At 44.8% G+C, this 19,739-nt stretch overlaps 1 protein-coding gene across 2 annotated transcripts in view; it reads right to left on the reverse strand.

The window, feature by feature from the left end:
• micall2a (mical-like 2a) overlaps positions 1-19,739 on the reverse strand; it is a 95,696-nt gene that overhangs the window by 33,628 nt on the left and 42,329 nt on the right. For both annotated transcript variants that reach the window (XM_052021796.1, XM_052021797.1), the window contains exons 4-6: positions 18,010-18,173; positions 15,335-15,477; positions 8,796-9,727 (exon numbers count right to left, since the gene is read on the reverse strand). In XM_052021796.1, the coding sequence (XP_051877756.1) occupies positions 8,796-9,727; positions 15,335-15,477; positions 18,010-18,173 (1,239 nt within the window). The remainder of the gene's footprint in view (positions 1-8,795; positions 9,728-15,334; positions 15,478-18,009; positions 18,174-19,739) is intronic.

Genomic DNA, 19,739 nt, shown 5'->3' on the forward strand with positions numbered 1-19,739 from the left:
AGATTCCTAGGAGTGAACGTCACCAATAGCCTGTCCTGGTCCAACCATGTAGATGGCATGGCCAAGAAAGCTCACCAGCAGCTCTACTTCCTCAGGAGACTAAAGAAATTTGGCATGTCCCCTTTGACCCTCACCAATTTTTATAGATGCACCATAGAAAGTATCCTATCCAGGTGCATCACAGCTTGGTATGGCAACTGCTCTGCCCATGACCACAAGAAACCAGAGAGTTGTGGACACAGCTCAGCACATCACGGAAACCAGCCTCTCCTCCATAGACCCTGCCTACACTTCTCGCTGCTGCAGTAAAGCAGCCAACATAATCAAAGGCCCCACCCATCCCAGACATTCTCTCTTCTCCCCTCTCCCACTGGGCAGAAGATACAAAAGCCTGAAAACACATACCACCAGGCTCAAGGACAGCTTCTATCCTGTTGTTATAACACTATTGAATGGTCCCCTAGTACGATAAGATGGACTTTTGACCTCACAATCTACCTTGTTATGACCTTGCACCTTATCGTCTACCTGCTCTGCACTTTCTCTGCAACTGTAACAACTTATTCTGCATTCTGTTATTGTTTTACCTTGTACTACCTCAGTGCACTGTTGTAATGAATTGATCTGTATGAACGGTATGCAAGACAAATTTTTCACTATACTTCGGTACATGTGACAATAATAAACCAATTTATCAATTTACCACTAAGAACATTTAAAAGACATTTGGACAAGTACATGGATAAGAAAAGTTTAGAGGGATATGGGCCAAACACAGGCAAATGGGAGTAGCTCAGGTAGGCACTTTGGGTTGACATGGACAAGTTGGGTGGAAGGGCCAGTTTCTGTGCTGTAGAAATCTATGACTCCGTTTGCTCAGCCTCGTTGTTCCTCCCTGTTGAGTAAAACATAGGTATTTGATTCTCACCACAGTGATCAGAATGACAATAAAACATAAAGTCCACTTCCATGTTAGGACACAGGAGACCATTCAACCCATCAGTTCCATGCCAGCTCCTGGCAGAGGAATCCCATCTGTCCAATTCCCTCTCCTTATTTCCCTGCACAGCTACAACTTATTCTCCCTCAAATGCCCACCAACTCCCTTTTGGTTCTTCTGCCACTCATCTACACCAGGAACGATTTACATTAGCCATTTAGCCCACCAGCACGATACTGGGACGCAGGCAGAAACCAAGGGAAGCACATGTGGGGTGAATGTGCAACTCCACATAGCACACAAGGCCAAAATTGGAGCTGTGAAACAGCAGTGCTAACTGCTGTACTCTCCCAGCCCACCCCGGCCACCCACACTCAAGTCAAAAACCTAATTTCTATGCCTGCAAGACTTGTCTCAGCATTGGGCTTTTTGGAACATCCCAAAATCAAGCTTCAGGTTGAAGTCTTAGAGTCACCATCTCCCAGACCACACAACCAATGGCCTTCTCTAAAAGCCTTCTCTACATCTCCTCTGCAAAACATCACTCAATTGGATTTTCATTCATCCTTAAACTGACCTTTAACACACAACTCCAGTTATTTATTCCCCTAATATTGTATGGAGATGCTTTATGAATTATGCAAAACACAAAGGTTTGAATAAAGCATGCTCACATGGTCATAGATATGGAGAAACCTTGTTTCCATCCACCTTAAGTATCCTGCACTGCCTGTTTCCACTGATCTCAGATTTAATATTGTGAAGTGAGTTATCATCCACTGTACTTTATAGAAGAGAGTTCCACAATTCCGACTCACTTTGATTGAAGAAATACTTCCTCATTTCTCTGCTGAGTGGCTTGGCTCTGAGTTTAAGATAAAGTCTCCCTGTTCTAAACTTTCCCACCAGTGGGAACTGGGAAATCTTTCTCCCTAGCTAAACAATCAATTTCTTTCAAAATATTAAGGTTTCAATCAAATCACTCCTTAAACACGTATCCCAGGGAATTTAAGCCTAGTTTACAACATATGAATTAGGAGCAGGAGTAGGTCGCTCAGCACCTCGAACCTGCATCTACTTTCAATAAGATTGCTGCTCTAAATGTAACCTCAGTTCTGCATTTCCATCTACTCACTAATCATTTATCTATCTCTGCCTTAAAAATATTCAAAGACTCTGCTTCCACTGCCCTTTCAGGAAGAGTTCCTAAAACTCATGACCTTCTAAGAAAGTGTTGCCTTATTTCTGACTTAAACATGCAATTTTTAAAAACATTTAAAAACATACAAACATGCAAAATTTTAGACAATGACGCCTAATTCTACAAGAGGAAACATCCTCACCACTTCCACTCTATCAAGACCCTCAAGGATATTAAGCTTCAAGCAAGTGTCCTCTCACTCTTCTAAACAGATGCAAGCCTAGTCTGACCAAATCTGCTCTCACTATACCCATTCTAGGTACCATTCGAGTAAATCTTCTCTGAACTGCTTCCAATGGATGAACATCCTTCACTAAATAAGGACATCAGTTCTGTCCACAATATTTCCAATGTGGTACATCCAAGCCAATAAAATGATGATTAATATTTTACTGTCCAAGGAATATTGAGAATAGATTTGCAACATTTAAGGTAAGTTTAAATAGATCTTCAAAGTTAAAAAAAATTAAAATGCATGCTTTCTTAAAAAAAGTAATATAATATTATAATTGTCACATTAATATACAACTAAGGAATTATATTTTTATACTCGGACTGTATCACTCACTTTTGCACCAGGCACTGTGTGCACACTGTATCACTCACTTGTGCACCAGACACTCTATGCACACTGTATCACTCACTTGTGCACTATACACTGCATGCACACTGTATCACTCACTTCAGCAAGGACATTGCTTTAAGTTGAAAGATTTAAGATACTGTTCAAGGCACAGATCTGAGTCTGGAATCTAATTATAATTATGTTCTCTGGAAAACATGAAGATAAAACAGGAATTGTTCCTCCCCTCTTGAACCCAAAGGCAGCAAAACAAACTGTTTTGCATCATTCTTGTCCATATGAAGAAAACAACTAACTTGACAGAGACCATGGCTTGAACCCTGGTTCTTCTTGGTCCACAGGGCCCCCTAAACCAAATTGTATCTCCACAAGACGCATCACTCACTCTGTGTCAGCCATGACTCGGTGACTAGCCTCACAGGTTCAAATCCCCCACGTCAGAGCTTAAAATCCAGACCAATACTCCCAGTAAAAGCAATGAGGAATGCAGCACTGCCATTCAGTGGAGCTGTTGGACACAGAAAATCCCATGGGCAACGTTTCAAACAAGTGCAAAGGTGTCCTAGGGACAATGTTTATTGCTGAACTTGCATCTCAGAAACAAACAATCTGGTGTCATCCCATTGCTGTTTGTGGAACCAACCTCAGTGCTAATGACTGCCGTGTTTCCCACAGTAGTCTCCATGTTATGCTTAGTTTATAAGGGAATGAGATTATCCATTCTCAGTGAAAACGAATATCAAACAAGGCTGCATCATTGCCCCAATATACTTCTCAATTTTCTTGCTGTAACATGGCATTCCACATCCAGTGAACTCAGTTGCAGAGCAAATTTTCAGGATTTTTCAGAAGCTGTTCAACAACACTCCAGAACCAAGGTTATCCAAACCTCAGTAGTCGAACTTCAGTATGCAGATGATGCGTGTGTTTGTGCACACTCAGAGGGCTACCTCCAAGCCATCATCAATGCTTTCACTGAAGCATATGAGAAGATGGGCCTGCGCTCAACATGCATCAGATACAAGTCCTCCACCAACCTGCCCCTCTTGCATCTCACTGGCCTCCTTCAGTAGTGGGTTCACAGTGAGACCATGGAGAATGTGGACCACTGCCCATGTATCAGGAGACACCTCCTGGTGAAATTCACCAGCATCTTCAATGTGCCATCGGTGTCTTTGGTAGATTGAGGAAATGGGGCTTCTGAAGATCAATACCTCAGACCTGGCACAAAAACTCATGGTTTACCAGACAACAGTGATCCCTGCCCTCCTATGTTCTTCCAAGACCTGGACTATCTACAATGGGCAACTGAAGGGAATGGAAAAATACCCCCAGTGCTGTCTCAATTAAATCCTTCAAATTCACTGGAAGTATAAGCAAAGCACTCCCAGGCCAACAACCGCAGTATTACACCAGTCAGTCAAGATAGGCAGGCTACATCACTCCTATGCCCAGCACTAGACCCTCAAAGCAGACACTCTGTTCCAAGCTGTATGTAGGAAGAGATTACCAGGTAGACGGAGGAAAAGATTCAAGGATATGCTCAAATCCTCTCTGACTGCTGGGAATCTCTGGGCAATGGGAGCACAGAGTGGAGGAGGAGGATTTGGAATGGTATTGAGAACCTTAAGTCACTGCACAGGGAGCACACAGGGGCCCTGTGTATGAGGTGGAAAGAGTGCATCACTCCACAAACTACCCACCCATCTACCCAATCAGTTCCCACACTACCTTCATCAGCCACCACAGAACCCACAGAACTGGAGCGGAAGCAAGTCGCCCTCAATCCTGAGGGACTGCTGAAGAAGATGCCAGCAACCATACTTCATTTGCTGTCAAGAGCTTTGAGATAACCTAAAGTACGGTAAGGTTGTTGGAAGTTATATCGTACTTCTGTTGGTCTGCTATGTTTGGAGCTCAAAGGTGTATGGAGGTAACTTGATGGTCAGTGTCTTATGCACAGGAGGAATTGGCTCTACAGTTCTACATACCCGAGCCAAGCACAGAGCTGACTGCGTAAAATTAGAATTAGAAACATGACTGTGTTACGAAGAATTTCTCAAGACATCGAGACAATCACAGAATTCAGTTATAGTGCAGCAGCCAAAAGCCATTAAACATGGGATGAATAGGAAGTATAAACTAAAACAGGGCACTCCCAGTACATTTAACACATTCAACTAATATACTGTCCAAACCAGCACTCTGCCATTTTACAGGAAGACTTTGAACTATAATCACTGCTGTCACACTGAATACACAGGAGCCAAGCTGCACACAGCAAGGCCCCAAGAAGAGCCTTGTGATAATGAACAAATCAAGATAGACCTGCTGCTGTAATATCACAGTCCCCTTCCACTGGAACATTCTACCTGATTGTGCACGATCCTTGGCACAGCTTCCTGCAGAGAGCTCAGCTCCTAGCCCTTCATTGTGGTATGGGGCCCTCTCAGCACAGGCAGCCGACTGCACTCACAGAACAGCTCTGATAGCCAGGGAGGCCCCGCCTAGGTTCACCAGCAGTCTACACTGCCACCATGATTGCCAAAATGACTCAGGATGTTAAAAAAGAAAATTATCAAAAACATTTAAATTATGCCAATATTGGCAGTGTCGAGTAATTAACCTTGCCCAGAAGACCAGGAGGAAGTCCCTGCTCTTCCTCACAACAGGGCCATTAGATCTGTTTTATCAGCCAGAGAGAGCAGGCAAAGCCTCAGTTTAACATCTCATTCAAAGAATGTTAAATTCTTTCCACCTCCTTCTACAGTGCAGCACTCCCTCCTAACCAGCCTGCAGTGCATGCTCGACTTCACAAAGTTTTAGACTCAGAAGCGACAATACTCGGTTCTGGTCACCACACTACAGGAAGGACGTGATAGCACTGGAGAGGGTGCAGAGGAGGTTCACCAGGCTGTTGCCTGAGATGGAGCATTTCAGGTATGAGGAGAGAGTGAAGAAGCTGGGTCTGTTTTCCCTGGAGCAGAGGAGGTTAAGAGGGGAGATGATTGAGGTATAGATCAGGTAGACTGCAAGAAACTTTTCTGCCCATCAGAGGTAGATAAAATTAGAGGACATAGATTTAGGGTAAGAGGTAAGAAATTTAGAGGGGATATGAGGGAGTGGTAACTACCTGCAATACACTGCCTGATAGAGTGTTGAAGCTGAGTCACTGACAGACTTAAGAAGTGCCTACTTGAGCACCTGAATCGCTTGGGCATAGAGGGCTATGGATCAAGTGCTTGGAGATGGGGTTAATACGGAAGGGTGCCCACTGGTCGGCAGGGGTGAGTTGGGCCCAATGGCCTGCTTCCATGCTGCATGATTCTATGAATCTAGGGCTCTATGAGTACTACACATCGAATGAGCTTAACCTCACAATCCTGAAAGAACTTGACAGTCAGAAAGTTCTCATAAAATACAAGCATGTTTTCTTTCACTATAACATTTGAGATACTTTGCATTTCAGGATCAGTAGTGCAAGGAATGAACACTTCAATCATTGTTTGACATCAATAGGTAACAAGACCATCAGTGCACAATCAAGGTGCATTGTTTTTAAAGAAATGTCCAGTGATCAACTTTCATTCAAAATAAAAGAGTGAGCTCCTAGGTGCCAGGCCCATGCTGGAAAGGATCCAGAAAACAACAGGAAGGAACTTTTGTTGAGTAAGAACTAAAAGTACGCAACTGAGTTAACCAAGCAAGGCAGCGGTTATCTGCTTGTACCTGGCTGAGACACAGGCTCTGTTTGTCCGTGCTCCTGCCTGTTTTATCCTGTCTCCAATTGCCCCATCCCACACTACGACTGATGACGCCACATATTCATCGTCACAATGCTCCGCCTTCCCACGGTAACTGGAAACTGAATAAACTTTCCAAAATGCAATTGGATGGCCTTGACTGTCAATCAAAGAACCTTTGTTTCCACTTGAGTGTTTTCATAACCAATAACCCAAGTATCCAAAGATTACAAAAGGAAGTATTAATCCCCTATGATGTTCTTGTGGTGTTGTGGGAGAGTAATTTTCAATTCCTGAGACACTGACCCAAGGAGAGAGTTGGAAATCCAACCTACACACCTTTTCCTTAAATTCTTTGACAAAAAGTTTGGATTACTAGTTGTAGGAGGTGGAGGAAGAGTGGAGTTTGTTCAGTTGGCCTTTCTTGGTTGTGTTAGACCATAAGACCATAAGATATAGAAGCAAAATTAGGCCGTTCAGCCCCTCAAGTTTGCTCCACCATTCAATCATGGCTGATTTTTTTAACCCCATTTTCCCGCCTTCTCCCTGGAACCCTTAACCCGCCTACCAATGTGTTTCACCATGGTCTGGTTATATCGCCCTTTTCAAGAGTTTTCACCCCTCTCTGCATGTTATATAATCTGCACAGATTCCCCTAGAACTGAAATAAGATCAGGAATTCAAAATCTTTAGAACAGAATTGAATTCAATGCTTACATTTATGACTTCCATTTATAATCTGACTACTCTGTGTGGGATGCAGGGGTGTGGAAACTCACAAGGGTTAACATGCAACCAGAGTGTTTTATGAAATCTGAGTCATTCTTTCAGGGAAATCATGCTGTTGGGCAAGAGGCCAAAGGCAGCTGGAAAGAGTCAAATCTGGTAAGCAGCTGTTTTGCAACAATCCCCATGCAGGACACAACAAGCACAAAGGAAGGTTGCTCCTTCCATTTAATGCCACACGAGTCCAGGCACCTCATGGTATGCGGAAGTGGTACAAAGCTACTCTACCCATTTGGTGCAGGCATCAGTAATGGACAACATGCCTGTGGCCCTGTCCAATTGCTTATGCAACATGCCATCGAGAAGATGGAAAATGACCCAACAACATGAAAGAGAAACAGTCAACATTTCTTCAGAGCTACAAAAGAGAGAAAACAATTTGGTTTTCAGTAGTGGAGAAGGTGGGCAGAGAAGGGTAGAATAGAGGGCTTTCCGTGATAGGGTGAAACCAAGTAAGCATGGCTGTTAGAATCAGATAATGCTCCTTTGTCTCTGTTATGTAGGACAAGATCCACAGGCAGGTTGTACTAACAGAAGGAAAAAAAACTGAGCCAAATGACAACAGGCAGAACTGGCCAGTTCTGAAACAGACAGAAAGAAAGAGTGAGTTACCTAAAGTTGGAGAATTTGATATTGAATCTTACAGGCTGCAATGTGCTCAGACAGAAGACAAGGTGTTGTCCCTCAAGCTTGCGTTGTGCCTCATTATAACAGTGCAAGAGGCCGCAGACAGGAAGGTCAGAGTGGGAGTGGGATGGAGGATTAAAGTGGCAGGCAATGGAAAGCTCAGGGTCACTCCTGTAGACTGAACACAGGTGCTCCACCAAGCAGTCACCCAATCTGTGTTTGGTTTCTCCAATGCAGAGGAGGCCACATGTGAACATCAAATGCAGTACATGAGGTTGGAAGAAGAGCAGGCGATAACCACCTCAGGGGTTGGAGGATGTCTGTTTAATGTCTAATCTGAACATAGAACATAGAACAGCACAGCACAGGAACAGGCCCTTTGGCCAAACTAATTAAACTAGTAATAAATGCCTAACTAAGTAATCCCTTCTGCCTCCACAATGTCCATATCCCTCCATTCTCTGCACATTCACGTGCCGATCTAAGAGCCTCAAACGCCTCTATCATATTTGCCTCCACCACCACCCCGGCAGCGCATTCCAGGCACCCACCACTCTCTGTGTAAAAAACCTGCACCGCACATCTCCTTTGAACTTTGAAAGATGCCATCAATCCAGAATTCCTTCAATCCTTCAGTCCACCTCTGACTCATCCTGCTTGCAAACTGAGGATATGTGCATTCAGTTTTCTTTTTACCATCTCAATGTAATTATGTACGGAATGATGTGTCTGGGATACACACAAAACAAAGGTTTTTCACTGTATCTCAGTACATATGACAAAATAAACCAATACCTACACCAAGGATAAGCTCTGCAAGTGTGTCTGACTGGCCCCAGGGGTTAGGGAGAGGTGCTGGAGCAGCTTCAACAGTGAGATGGACTGCCAGTTCGGTTAAATGGAGGGAGAACTAACCTTTAGTGTTTGCCTTCTGGGCAGGGGTTGGTGTGCGACTCGTTGCTTCATTCATGCTGGAGGCTCTGTTCAACGAAGTCCGTGGTGTCCGGTTTGTTGCCGCTGAGTGCACGGCCTCAGAATTGGTAGCTCCTCTGCCGACTGCAAGACTTGGGGACAGCTCGTAACTTGAGATAGGCCTCCATTTGGAATCCTTGGCCTGATGCTCTCGCCCTGACTCCTTATTCTTGAATCGATCTGAGGACCTGGCTCCTTCCTGGCCATTTTCCAAGCTGCTTACGCTCAGCATTATTGACTTAGTGGTCTGGTAGCTGGTGGGCTGCTTACCCGGAGACCTCTCTGCACTCAATGAGGGGGTTGAGGTGGAGCCTTGGCTACGATTGTTGTTGTTGTCGTCTAAAGGCAAATTCTTCTGGAGGATGGCGCGGGCTTTCTCTTTGTCTGCACCGGCGCCTGGTCCAACGGTTGGAGTGGGACTCTTCACCACCACACTGGCGTGCTCCTGGTTTCCAGGCGACCACGGTCTCTGCGTCATGGTTTCTATCGGACTCCGCAACCCCCGTATGGGATCCTGAGACTGGTGAGGGCTGACTGGAGATCCCTTCTCTGGCGTCACTGAACTCAGGAAGCGTTGCTTTGCAGCCTGGGTCCCTTCTGTCAAACCGGTCCCTGTCCTGGGAGCTGCCGGAGAGCACTCAGGCTGCTTGGAGTTGGGCGTCACTGCAGCAGAGCCACTCACGTGGCTGAGCACAGGCCTGTGGATAGCTGGGGCCGGCTCACTGGTTCTGCTGCCCGGCGGCTGGGAGGGGCTGGTGTAGTTGTGGCTGCTCTTCTCCCGGTCATTGGCTGAGTGGTTGATGCAGATAAAAGTCCCAGGTGTAGGCCCTGCCTTGTAGGCTCCGGCCATGAGCGTCGTGGTACACTGCGCGCATCTGCAGGAGGTGATGGGGCAAGGAGGGAGGGAACACAGTGTAAGTGAGGGAACACAACTTCTGCGGCTGTTTGCAACACACAGGATGCTGGAGGAACTCAGTGGGTCAGGCAGCGCCTATGGTAGGAAATGGCTAGTTGACATTTTGGGTCGACACCCTTCAAGGAAGGCAACTTCTTTCATCAAAGACCCCCAACATCTGGGACATGCCACCTTCTTGCAGCTACTATTGGGCAACAGGTACAGAAGCCTGAAGTCCCACACCACCGGGTTCAAGAACAGCTACTTCCCTTCAACCATTCAGCTCCTGAACCAACCTGCACAATTCTAATCACAACCTCAATATAGCAACACTATGACCACTTTACCTTTCTTTTTGTTCTAATTATATTCTTTCTTGTAAAAATTGTGTATAATTTATGTTTAATTTATGCTTTTCTTATGAATGTTGTGTATCTTATGCCATGTGCCTGTGGTGCTGCTGCAAGTAAGTTTTTAATTGCACCTATACTTGTACTTGTGCATGTGGCAATAAACTCGACTTTTCCATCTGGACTGAAACATAGAGGGGAGATAGCCAGTATAAAAATGGGGAGGGGTGGAGCAAGAGCTGGCAGGTGACAGGTGGATCCAGGTGAGGAGGGGTGATAAACAGATGGAGGAGGGGAGAGTGGAAATAGCGACAGAGGCCGGGAGGTGAGAGGTGGAGGTGAGAAAGGGCTGCAGGTGATGGACTCTGACAGGAGAGGAAGGTGGAGCACGGAACCAAGCGAGGGAGGTGGTGGGGAGGGCAGATGGGAACGGTGGGGGAGGGTAAAGAAACAGGGTAATGTGGGCTGGGGGTGAGCGTAGGAAGAACTGGGTAGATCAGGAGGACAGAGAAAAGGGACAGAGGGACAGCAGTTTACTGGAAGTTGGATAATTCAGTGTTCATGCCATCAGGTTGTAGAAAACTCAGGCAGAATATCAGGTGCTCTTCTTCTATTCTTGGATTGTTCAACCTCCCTGTCAATGGAGTGTCAATGTTCAGGTGTACACAAAGTAACTGCCAGCTGCCCATCATCCTTCACCCCTCCTCAGTCCACCAATCACCTACTGACTCCTGTCTCACCACTCCCTCTCTCCTCTTTATACTGGCCATCTCCCCTCTCCACTCTCAGCCCTGATGCAGGGTCTTGACCCAAAACATTGACGGATCCTTTCCCCGCACAGGTGCAGCTCGATCTGCTGAGCTCCTCCAGCAGTTTGGTTTACACAAAGTGTTTCATCTCCCACCCCAACCTATGGGAATTGGCAGGGCAATCCCCTCAGTATGCCACAGTATTCCAACAGTGCAGTTCCCTCAGTACTGCCCCTCCACAGTGCAGTTCCCTCAGTACTGCTCCACCAGAGACTAACTGCCCCTTCATTTGGTGGTGAGGGCAGGGGTTGGAGGGTCTAAAACAATGGAACATCACCTAATGATCAGGGCTGTGCCATTTTGAAGCACTCCATCACGGGAAGGAACACACTCACCAGAAACCTGTTGCGGTGGGAGACACAATTGAAAATATAAAAGCTTGCAGTTTATTTAAGAGGCAAAGGCATTAGGAACTCTGGAACAGGGGTGGCCACAAAACCCCCAGCCTGCCCTACTATTTAGTGGGATCAGTACAGCTTTTACCCAATTTCCTTCATCGATATGTTCAAAGTCAGCCTGAAATTCACAGCTGTCGCAGTATCGATTGGCAGGCTGACTCCAAATTTCCACCAACCTCTCTGTCTGAAAATGTTTCCCAATTTCCTGTCTGCACATCTCTTCATTCACCCCAGCAGTTCCTCTTAATACCTTGAAGGCATTGATCAAATCACCCTTTAACCTTCTACATCTCAGGGGTGCAACCCCGATTGATACAATTTCTCTTTGAAATGTAACCCTTGGAACAGGTATCATTCTGGTAATCAATGCCCATTGCATGCACCAGTGCTTTTCAAACCTTCACACTGCACACTAAATCACAGAAATACTCTCCACAACTACGGCTTCTTCCTGATGACTATCCACAGTATCCATATAGGGTTTTGCCACAGCTTTGTACAGCTGCAATATAACTTCTGCCTCCTTGTACTGGAGATATAAGGACCAGCATTCCATTAACCTTTGCAATTAGTTTGATTGGGCTGGATGGCGTTAATGGCTGGCGGGCAGTTCTGTAGTGCAGGCAACAGCATTCAAGACTTCCTGCGCCTGCAAGCTGCAGTGTGGCATTACAGAACACACTGGAGATCAGATGCAGGCTACCTGATCACATACTCTGTCCCTGGACCCATCATTGAATCTAGGGGCAATTCACAAATCTCCTGATTTGGATGGGATTAGAAAGGTAAATGAGGATAAATGGTTCACTTTTATTAAACTCTATTTTAATTAATATAAATTATTTTAATTAATGTAAGTTATTTTAATTAATACAACTAACTTACATCAGTGAAATGTGTTAAGTGATTTTTTAAAATAATTTTATTATTTATAGTTTTACGGATTTTTTGCAGCTGTTTTGCCCATATTTGAAACTTAATGCAGTCTGGAATCAATGTTGACTTCTTCCCATTCACCTATACACCACTGTGCCACCATGTCTAATGAGTCCATCCTAGTATTGGGACAGGACACACTCAAAGAATGTTAAATGTGGATTCAATGGATACTGGAACAAGGTAAGTAGATGGAGTTATGATGCACATCAACCACATTCTAACTGAACAAGGGGCTAGATTCAGTAGAGCTCAAAGTGTTATTAAAGAAGTGTTTAACAACACCCTGAGCTCTACTGAAGGTGTTGCACGTTTTCCCACTCATTCTGAAACTGGAGCAAGGAATTGCACCCAAAAAAACACAGAAAATACACAGCAGGTCAGGCAGCATCAGTGGAGAGAGAAACAGAGTAAATGTTTCAGGTGATTTCATCAGAACCAGAAAACTGAGAAACAAGTGTGTTTTAAGTTGCCAAGGGTGAAGAGAACAAGAGGGAATTTCTGTGATAGGGTGGAGACTAAAAGTAACAATTACTTTAACAGCCAGCAGTTAGAGACAGAAGAGAAAGGAAACAAAAGAACAAAGTGAAACTGAAATATCTAGCAAAAAAAATGGGTGGTGATCCGAAATTGTTGGATTCAAAATTGTCCCAGGGTTTGCAATGTGTCTAGATGGAGAATGGATCTGTTCATTGAACTTACATTGGGCGTTATTGGAACAATGTAGGAGGCTGAAGACAGCGATCAGGAAGGGAATGGGAGAGAATTAAAGTTTCAAGCAACTGGAAGCTTGGGGTCATCCTTGCAGACAGAACGCAGGTGCTCTGAAAGCAAGCACCCAACCTGTGTTTAGTTTCTCCAGTGTAGAAGAGATCACATGGTGCACACTGAATGCAGTGGACTAGATTGGCAGAAGTGTAAGTGAATTGCTGCTTCATCTGGAAGGTCTATTTGGGGGAAGGAAGGGATGAGGTGAAAGGGCAGGTGTTGCACCTCCTGCATTTGAATAGGACTGTGATGTGAGAAAAGTACTGGTTGGTGAAGATGGAAAATTGGACCAGGGAATCATGAAGGAAATGGTTACTTTAGAATGCTGGAAGGGGAGGTGCTCACTTGGTGGAATCCCATTGAAGGTGGCAGAAATTACAAAGAATGTTAATCTGTTGAATGTCAAGGTTGTTTGGTGGAAGATAAAGACAAAAGGAGTTCTATACCTGTTCTGACTGGGAGGAGAGGGTGAGAGCTGTAGTGCAGGGAATAGATGAGATAAGGTGGAGAGTCCTTTCAATGATGGTAGAGGGAAAGCCACCATTAAGAAAGACGTTTGAAAGATGCTGGTGTGGAAAGTCTCCACTCCCTCTGCCCTTATATGTCTCCTCTTCAAGAGCAGAGAGACTACAACAATGAGATGTAGTTCTCTCAGAACCAGCAGAGGAGGCGATCACAATGGGCTGACTTGAAATGGTGCCCCCAAGGACAAAGGATAATGCTTAGCCCACTGCCCTAGTCCCACATGCAAAGGTGAGAGGCCTTGGCTTCATATTACCTTCATGCTGTGAATCAGAAGCCATGGTTCAAGCCCCACTCTGAGAGCGCAGAGTTTACGCCAACCCATAAACAAGTGTGGTGCACTGGATGAGATGGCAGACCATGGCCCACACTTGATCTGAGACTAATCCTGCTCCCATGCTTTGACTAAAACTTACTGCTCAGTCAGCAACACGAGGAACAACCTGGCTACTCATTGTCATGTTACTTTTTGAAGCAGCCTACTGCGTGTCAACAGAGCACTATATATATCAAAAATGGCCACTGCATTTCAAAGGCACTATTTTTCGTAATGGTATAATGAACCCTTTTAAATTGAATATAACCCTTCTGGTTTTCCATCAATTGTTTCATCACATCTACAATGCAAATCACCTCTGTAAAATTTGCCATAATCCTGTTACACCCTCCCACCACTATAGAGGCTGCAACACCTTTGGGAAGTTAGAATTACCCCCCAAGTATATGTTAGAGGCATTATCCATTCTTAAAATGCACAGCTGGCCTTGCATTGGAAATACAAAAAGAATAAAATGTATAACCAGCATAGGACTTATACTATGAATGGTAGGGCACTAGGGAGTGTAATGATACAGAGGGACCTAGAAATACAACTGCACAGTTCATTGAAAACTGCATCACAGGTAGACAGGGTGGTGAAAAAGACATTTAGCATGCTGGCCTTCATCAGTCAGGGCACTGAATAAGGGAGTTGCAACGTTATATTGCAATTGTATAAGTTGTTGGTGAGGCTGCGTGAGTACTGTGGATAGTTTTGGTCACCCTGTTATAGGAAAGACGTGGTTAAATTGGAAAGAGTGCAGAGAAGATTTACGAGGATGTTGCCAGGACTAGAGGGGCCTGAGTTAACAGGAGGGGTTGGCCAGGCTATGTATTTATTCCTTGGAATGTAGGAGAATGAGGGGCGACCCCTTATACAAGTGTTTCGAATTATGAAAGACATAGGTAATGTGGATGGTGACAGTCTTTTCCCCAGGGTAGGGGAGTCTAAACACAGGGGGCATGGATTTAGGGTGAGAGGGGAAAGATTTAAAAGGGACCTGAGGGGCAACTTTTTCACGCAGAGGGTGGTGAGTTTATGGAATGAGCTGCCAGAGGAACTGGTTGAAACAGGTACAATAGTATCATTTAAGAAACACTTGGATAGGTACATGGAGGGGCAGGGCTTTAGAGGGATATGGACCGACTGCAGGAAATTGGGACTAGCTGGGTGGGCACCATGGTCAGCACGGACTGGTTGGGCCGAAGGGCCTGTATCCCTGCTGTATTGCTCTATAACTCTATGATGTTCCATCTCTCACCATGGTCCAATCAACCACTGCCCTCTACAATTTGTTCACCTCCGTGCTACACTTTGTCATACTCCCACCCTTGTATTTACCTAGTTAATGTAAGCACAAATGATCAAAGTATTTATGGGTGCATTTCAAAGGACAGAGAGTCAGGGAGGTGGAAGGTGTGAATCCCAGAGATTGGGGCCTGAGCAGTTAATGACACAGGCAACAGATCTGGGCCCACTTCTTACCTGAAGCAGTTTCTGTGATAAAGTTTTCCATCGACTAAGTACCGTTGAACCAACAGAACAGTTTTTTTGCAGATGGCACAGCTACTGGACAGGGTCCCTGATTTGCTTGATGAGTCTCCTGTATCACGAGCTGGAACTTTGTTCTAAAGAGAGGGGAAATGTACACATTGTGCATTCATTTCTTCAAAAGTCAGTCACAAGATCCCTCCACTGAGTGCCAACAGTTTGACTGCCCAGAGGTTAATAGTCTCACCACACAGAGAATGGGAACTGGTTGACCTTAAAAAGAACTGCTCAGTGCGTGGTTTAAATTTCTCACATAAGCACAGCCAGAGAACTAACAGCTTGGAGAGAGGTCATGCTGAAAATCCAGTTGCCAGCTAAAGGAGATTGTAGGAAATTCGTGCAGAGGATGGAATGGAAAGAGAAACAGAAAATGCTGGAAACCCTCAGCTGATCTGGGAGAGATTAACGTTTCGGGTCAATTACCTCTCAGCAGGTCTTGATAGCAGAGCAGAACACTGTGGCAATAGTGGGAGGGAAGTGAAACTGAAAGCCATAGAGTCATTTAAGAAAAGGTTGATGGCAAGGGATAAGACAAAATGGAATTTCCTCAACTACATTTAGCATGTGACATCACAAAAGCACTTGGTATAGTCAGTATCTAGGTGAAGCTTCCACCTGTCTCTGTTCCACCAAGTCATCCACATCAGTGGCAAAGGATATGTGGGTAGCTGATGGGTAATTGGTATATGGTTTATTCATGTCATATGTCCGGAGATACAGTGAAAAGCTTTTGTTTGCAAGCCATCCAGACAGATCGTTCCACACATAAGTACATCGAGGTGGTACAAAAAGGAAAACAGAATGCAGAATATAGTGTTACAGTTACAGAGAAAGTGCAGTGCAGGTAGAAAAATAAAGTGCAAGGGCCATGACGAGGTAGACTGAGAGATCAAGAGTTCATCTTCAGTGTGTAAGAGGTCCATTCAGAAGGACAGAAGTTGCCCTTCAGCCTGGTGGTACATGTTCACAAGCTTTTGTATCTTCAGCCCAATGGGAAGGGGGAAAAGAGAGAATGACCGAGGTGGGAAGGGTCCTTGATTACGTTGGCTACTTTCCCGACGCAGTGGGAACTGTAGACAAGGCAAATCTACCAGAAACCTGAATCCCTGAAAAAAGTTTTACTGTAAGCACTCTGATTGCTCAGTGGAATGATCATATTGCCAGAGTGAGTGTCAACAGGTTATCCACCTAGGGAGAGTGTCGAGTCTACAGGACCAGGAGTAAGCTATTTAACTTCTGGGGTCTGGTCCACCATTCAGTGCATTCTTGTATGTTCTGAACCACACACAATCCCACCATCAACCCACACCTACCACAGCACAGCAAACAAGGGCAGAGCTCGTGGGTGACCTTTTTCTCTGATCAAGCACCTTCGCACATACTCTGGGGACACTCTCTCTCAACCAGATTGAGAAATACAAACTCAGCACAGCCCTGGCCCTTGCCCGGGACTTTCATTTGCCCAGGTGGTTCAGTCTGACACTGCTGCCTTTATAAAGAAATGCACCTTGTCTGAACAGCCAATGGAATCAAGCAGTAGAATACCAAATGAGTCCATTCAGCCTAACATTTCTATGCTGGCCTTTAAAAGAACTATCCAATTAACCCCAACCTCCCGCTCTTTCCCCACTGCACTACAAATACATTCCTTCATTTATTTATTCAAGTGCTTTTTGAAAAGTATGAACTTCCACCACTCATTAACATCCATTCAGCCATTGATTTTGCTTCCCACATGTCATCTCCATTGCCAATCACCTTGATCCTCTGTCCTGTGGTTACCGTCCCATCAGCTGCTAGAAACAGTTTCTCCTGACATTCTATCTGCAGCAGTCAGTGTCCCCGATGACCCTCACCAATTTTTACAGATACACAGATCCGGATGCATCATAGCTTGTATGGCAACTGCTCTGCTCGAGACTGCAAGATATTGCAGAGGGTTATGAATGCAGCTCAATCTACTAAGAAGACTAGCATCCCTTCCATTAATTCTGTCTACACTTCCCGCTGCCTCGGGAAAGCAGCCAACATAATCAAAGACCCTTCCCATCGGGCAGAAGATACAAAAAGCTTGAGAACACATACCACCAGGCCAAAAGACAGCTTCTACCCCTCAGTTATAAGGCTCTTGAATGGACGTCTTATACAATAAAGATGAACTCTTGATCTTTCAATCTACCTTGTCATGCCCCTTGCACTTTCTTGTCTACCTGCACTGCATGTTCTCTGTAACGGTAACACTATATTCAGCATTCTATTTTTTTTTTCCTTTTGTACTACCTCAACGTATTTATGTATGGAATGATCTATCTGGATGGCATGCAAACAAAAGCTTTTCACTGTATCTCAGTACATGTGACAATAATAAACCAATTACCAATTTTCAACATTTGTCTTAAGTCTCCCCCAAGACTTCTCCAAGAAGAACAAGCCCAACATCCTCTCATGAAGCTCTCTTCTCCAGTCCTCTGTTCAGTGGACCCCACTTGCACAATGCATTGAGAAGTTTCAAGTGTGCTGCCTCCAAAGCAAAGTGCCTTCATCTGGCAAGTTAAGTGAAGGTACCGTCTAGCTTCCAGATTAACCACGTGACTGAAACACCCACTCACCACCGAGGCGACGCGACAGGTTGGCGCAGCGTGGGGCGTTGGCTCATTGTTGGCAGTCCGTGTATTCTTGGGGTGTTTTGGCTTGGTCTCAGGGGTCAGCCTCTTCTGCGCTGGCTCCTCACTCGAATCGGTGGCCGGTCTCTTAATGTGAGCCATACCGCCAACTGCAAAATAGAAGCACAGTGTTAAAGGCAGAAAGTAACATAAAAAGCAGATGAGCTCTTTCACAGAAAAGGGTGAAATTTATACCATCTGAGCTTTAATTTCACATGCTACCCATGCTACGGTTATAATTAGATCTTGATTAACACAGATATAAGACCACAAGATATAGGAGCAAAATTAGGCCATTCAGCCCACTGAGTCTGCTCCACCATTCAATCATAGCTGATATATTTTCAACCCCATTCTCCTGCCTTCTCCCCGTAACCCTTGACCTCTTTACCAATCAAGAAACTATCAATCTCTGCCTTTAGTACACCCAATGACTTGGCCTCCACAGCCCCCTGTGGCAAAAAATTCCACATATTCACCACCCTCTGGTGTAATCCTTCTCTCTCACCAACACAGGAAGACAAATTTCTCTTCTGGAAATCCCAATTCCATTATCTTATGTAATAAAAATAGACAATGCTGAAAGCACTCAGCAGATCAAGCAGCATCTATGGAGGGAGAAACAGAGTCAATGTTTCAAGTCATAAAGGTTAACTTTGTTTCACAGATGCTGCCCGACCTGCTGAGTACCTCCAGCACTTCCTGTTTTCATCTCAGATTTCTGGCATCTGCACTTTTTTGATGAACACGTGACTGGAGAAGTTGGAAAGCCCCAAATTTAAACTGCTCAGTACATAAGCCAATCAAAGACTGAACAGATCACCATTAGTGACCTGCAGTACTAGAGTATCAGTTGTTCTATATAAACAAGAAAAGACTGGAGGTTCCTCCTATGACTACTGATTACATAAATAATTAACAATTAGCCTCAAGCACCAGGATGGTAGAAACCAGCAGTATGATGGAAGAGTGGGTCTGTCCCTGAGCTCTTCATCTAGAGGCCTGGACTAATGATATGGAGACACGAATCCCACCATGTCAACTGGGGAATTTAAATTCAATTAATTAGATAAATCTGGGCACAGTACTGGTGGCCATAAAACCATTAGAATACAAAGAACATAGGACATAGAACAGTACAGCGAAAGAACAGGCCCTTTGGCCCACTATGTCTGTGCCAACCATGATGCCATTCTAACTAACACCATTTGCCTGCACGTGGCTTGTATTCCTCTATTCCCTGCCTCTTCATGTTGTCTGTCTAAATGCCTCTTAACTGTCACTATTCTGCCTACTTCTACCATCTCCCCAGCAGCTCATTCCAGGCACCTACCACTCTCTGTGTGAGAAAAACCTTGCTTCACAAATCTCCTTTAAAGATTTTCCCTCTCAACCTTAAAGCTATGCCCTCTAGCAGTGAAACCAATCCAAGTTTGTCCAACCTTTCCTTATAGCTGATGCTCTCTAATCCAAGCATCCTGGTGAACATCTTCTGTACCCACTCCAAAGCCTCCAGAACTGCACACAATACTCCAAAGTTTTATACAGCTGCAACGTGAATTTCTGACTTTTATACTCAATGCCCTAACAGATAAAGGCAAGCATGCCATATGCCTTCTTTACCACCTTATCTACTTGTGTGATGCCTCTTTCAGAGAGCTATGGACTTGCACCCC

The sequence above is a fragment of the Pristis pectinata genome, chromosome 8, assembly GCF_009764475.1.
Source record: "Pristis pectinata isolate sPriPec2 chromosome 8, sPriPec2.1.pri, whole genome shotgun sequence".
In the NCBI taxonomy this organism is placed as follows: Eukaryota; Metazoa; Chordata; class Chondrichthyes; order Rhinopristiformes; family Pristidae; genus Pristis; species Pristis pectinata.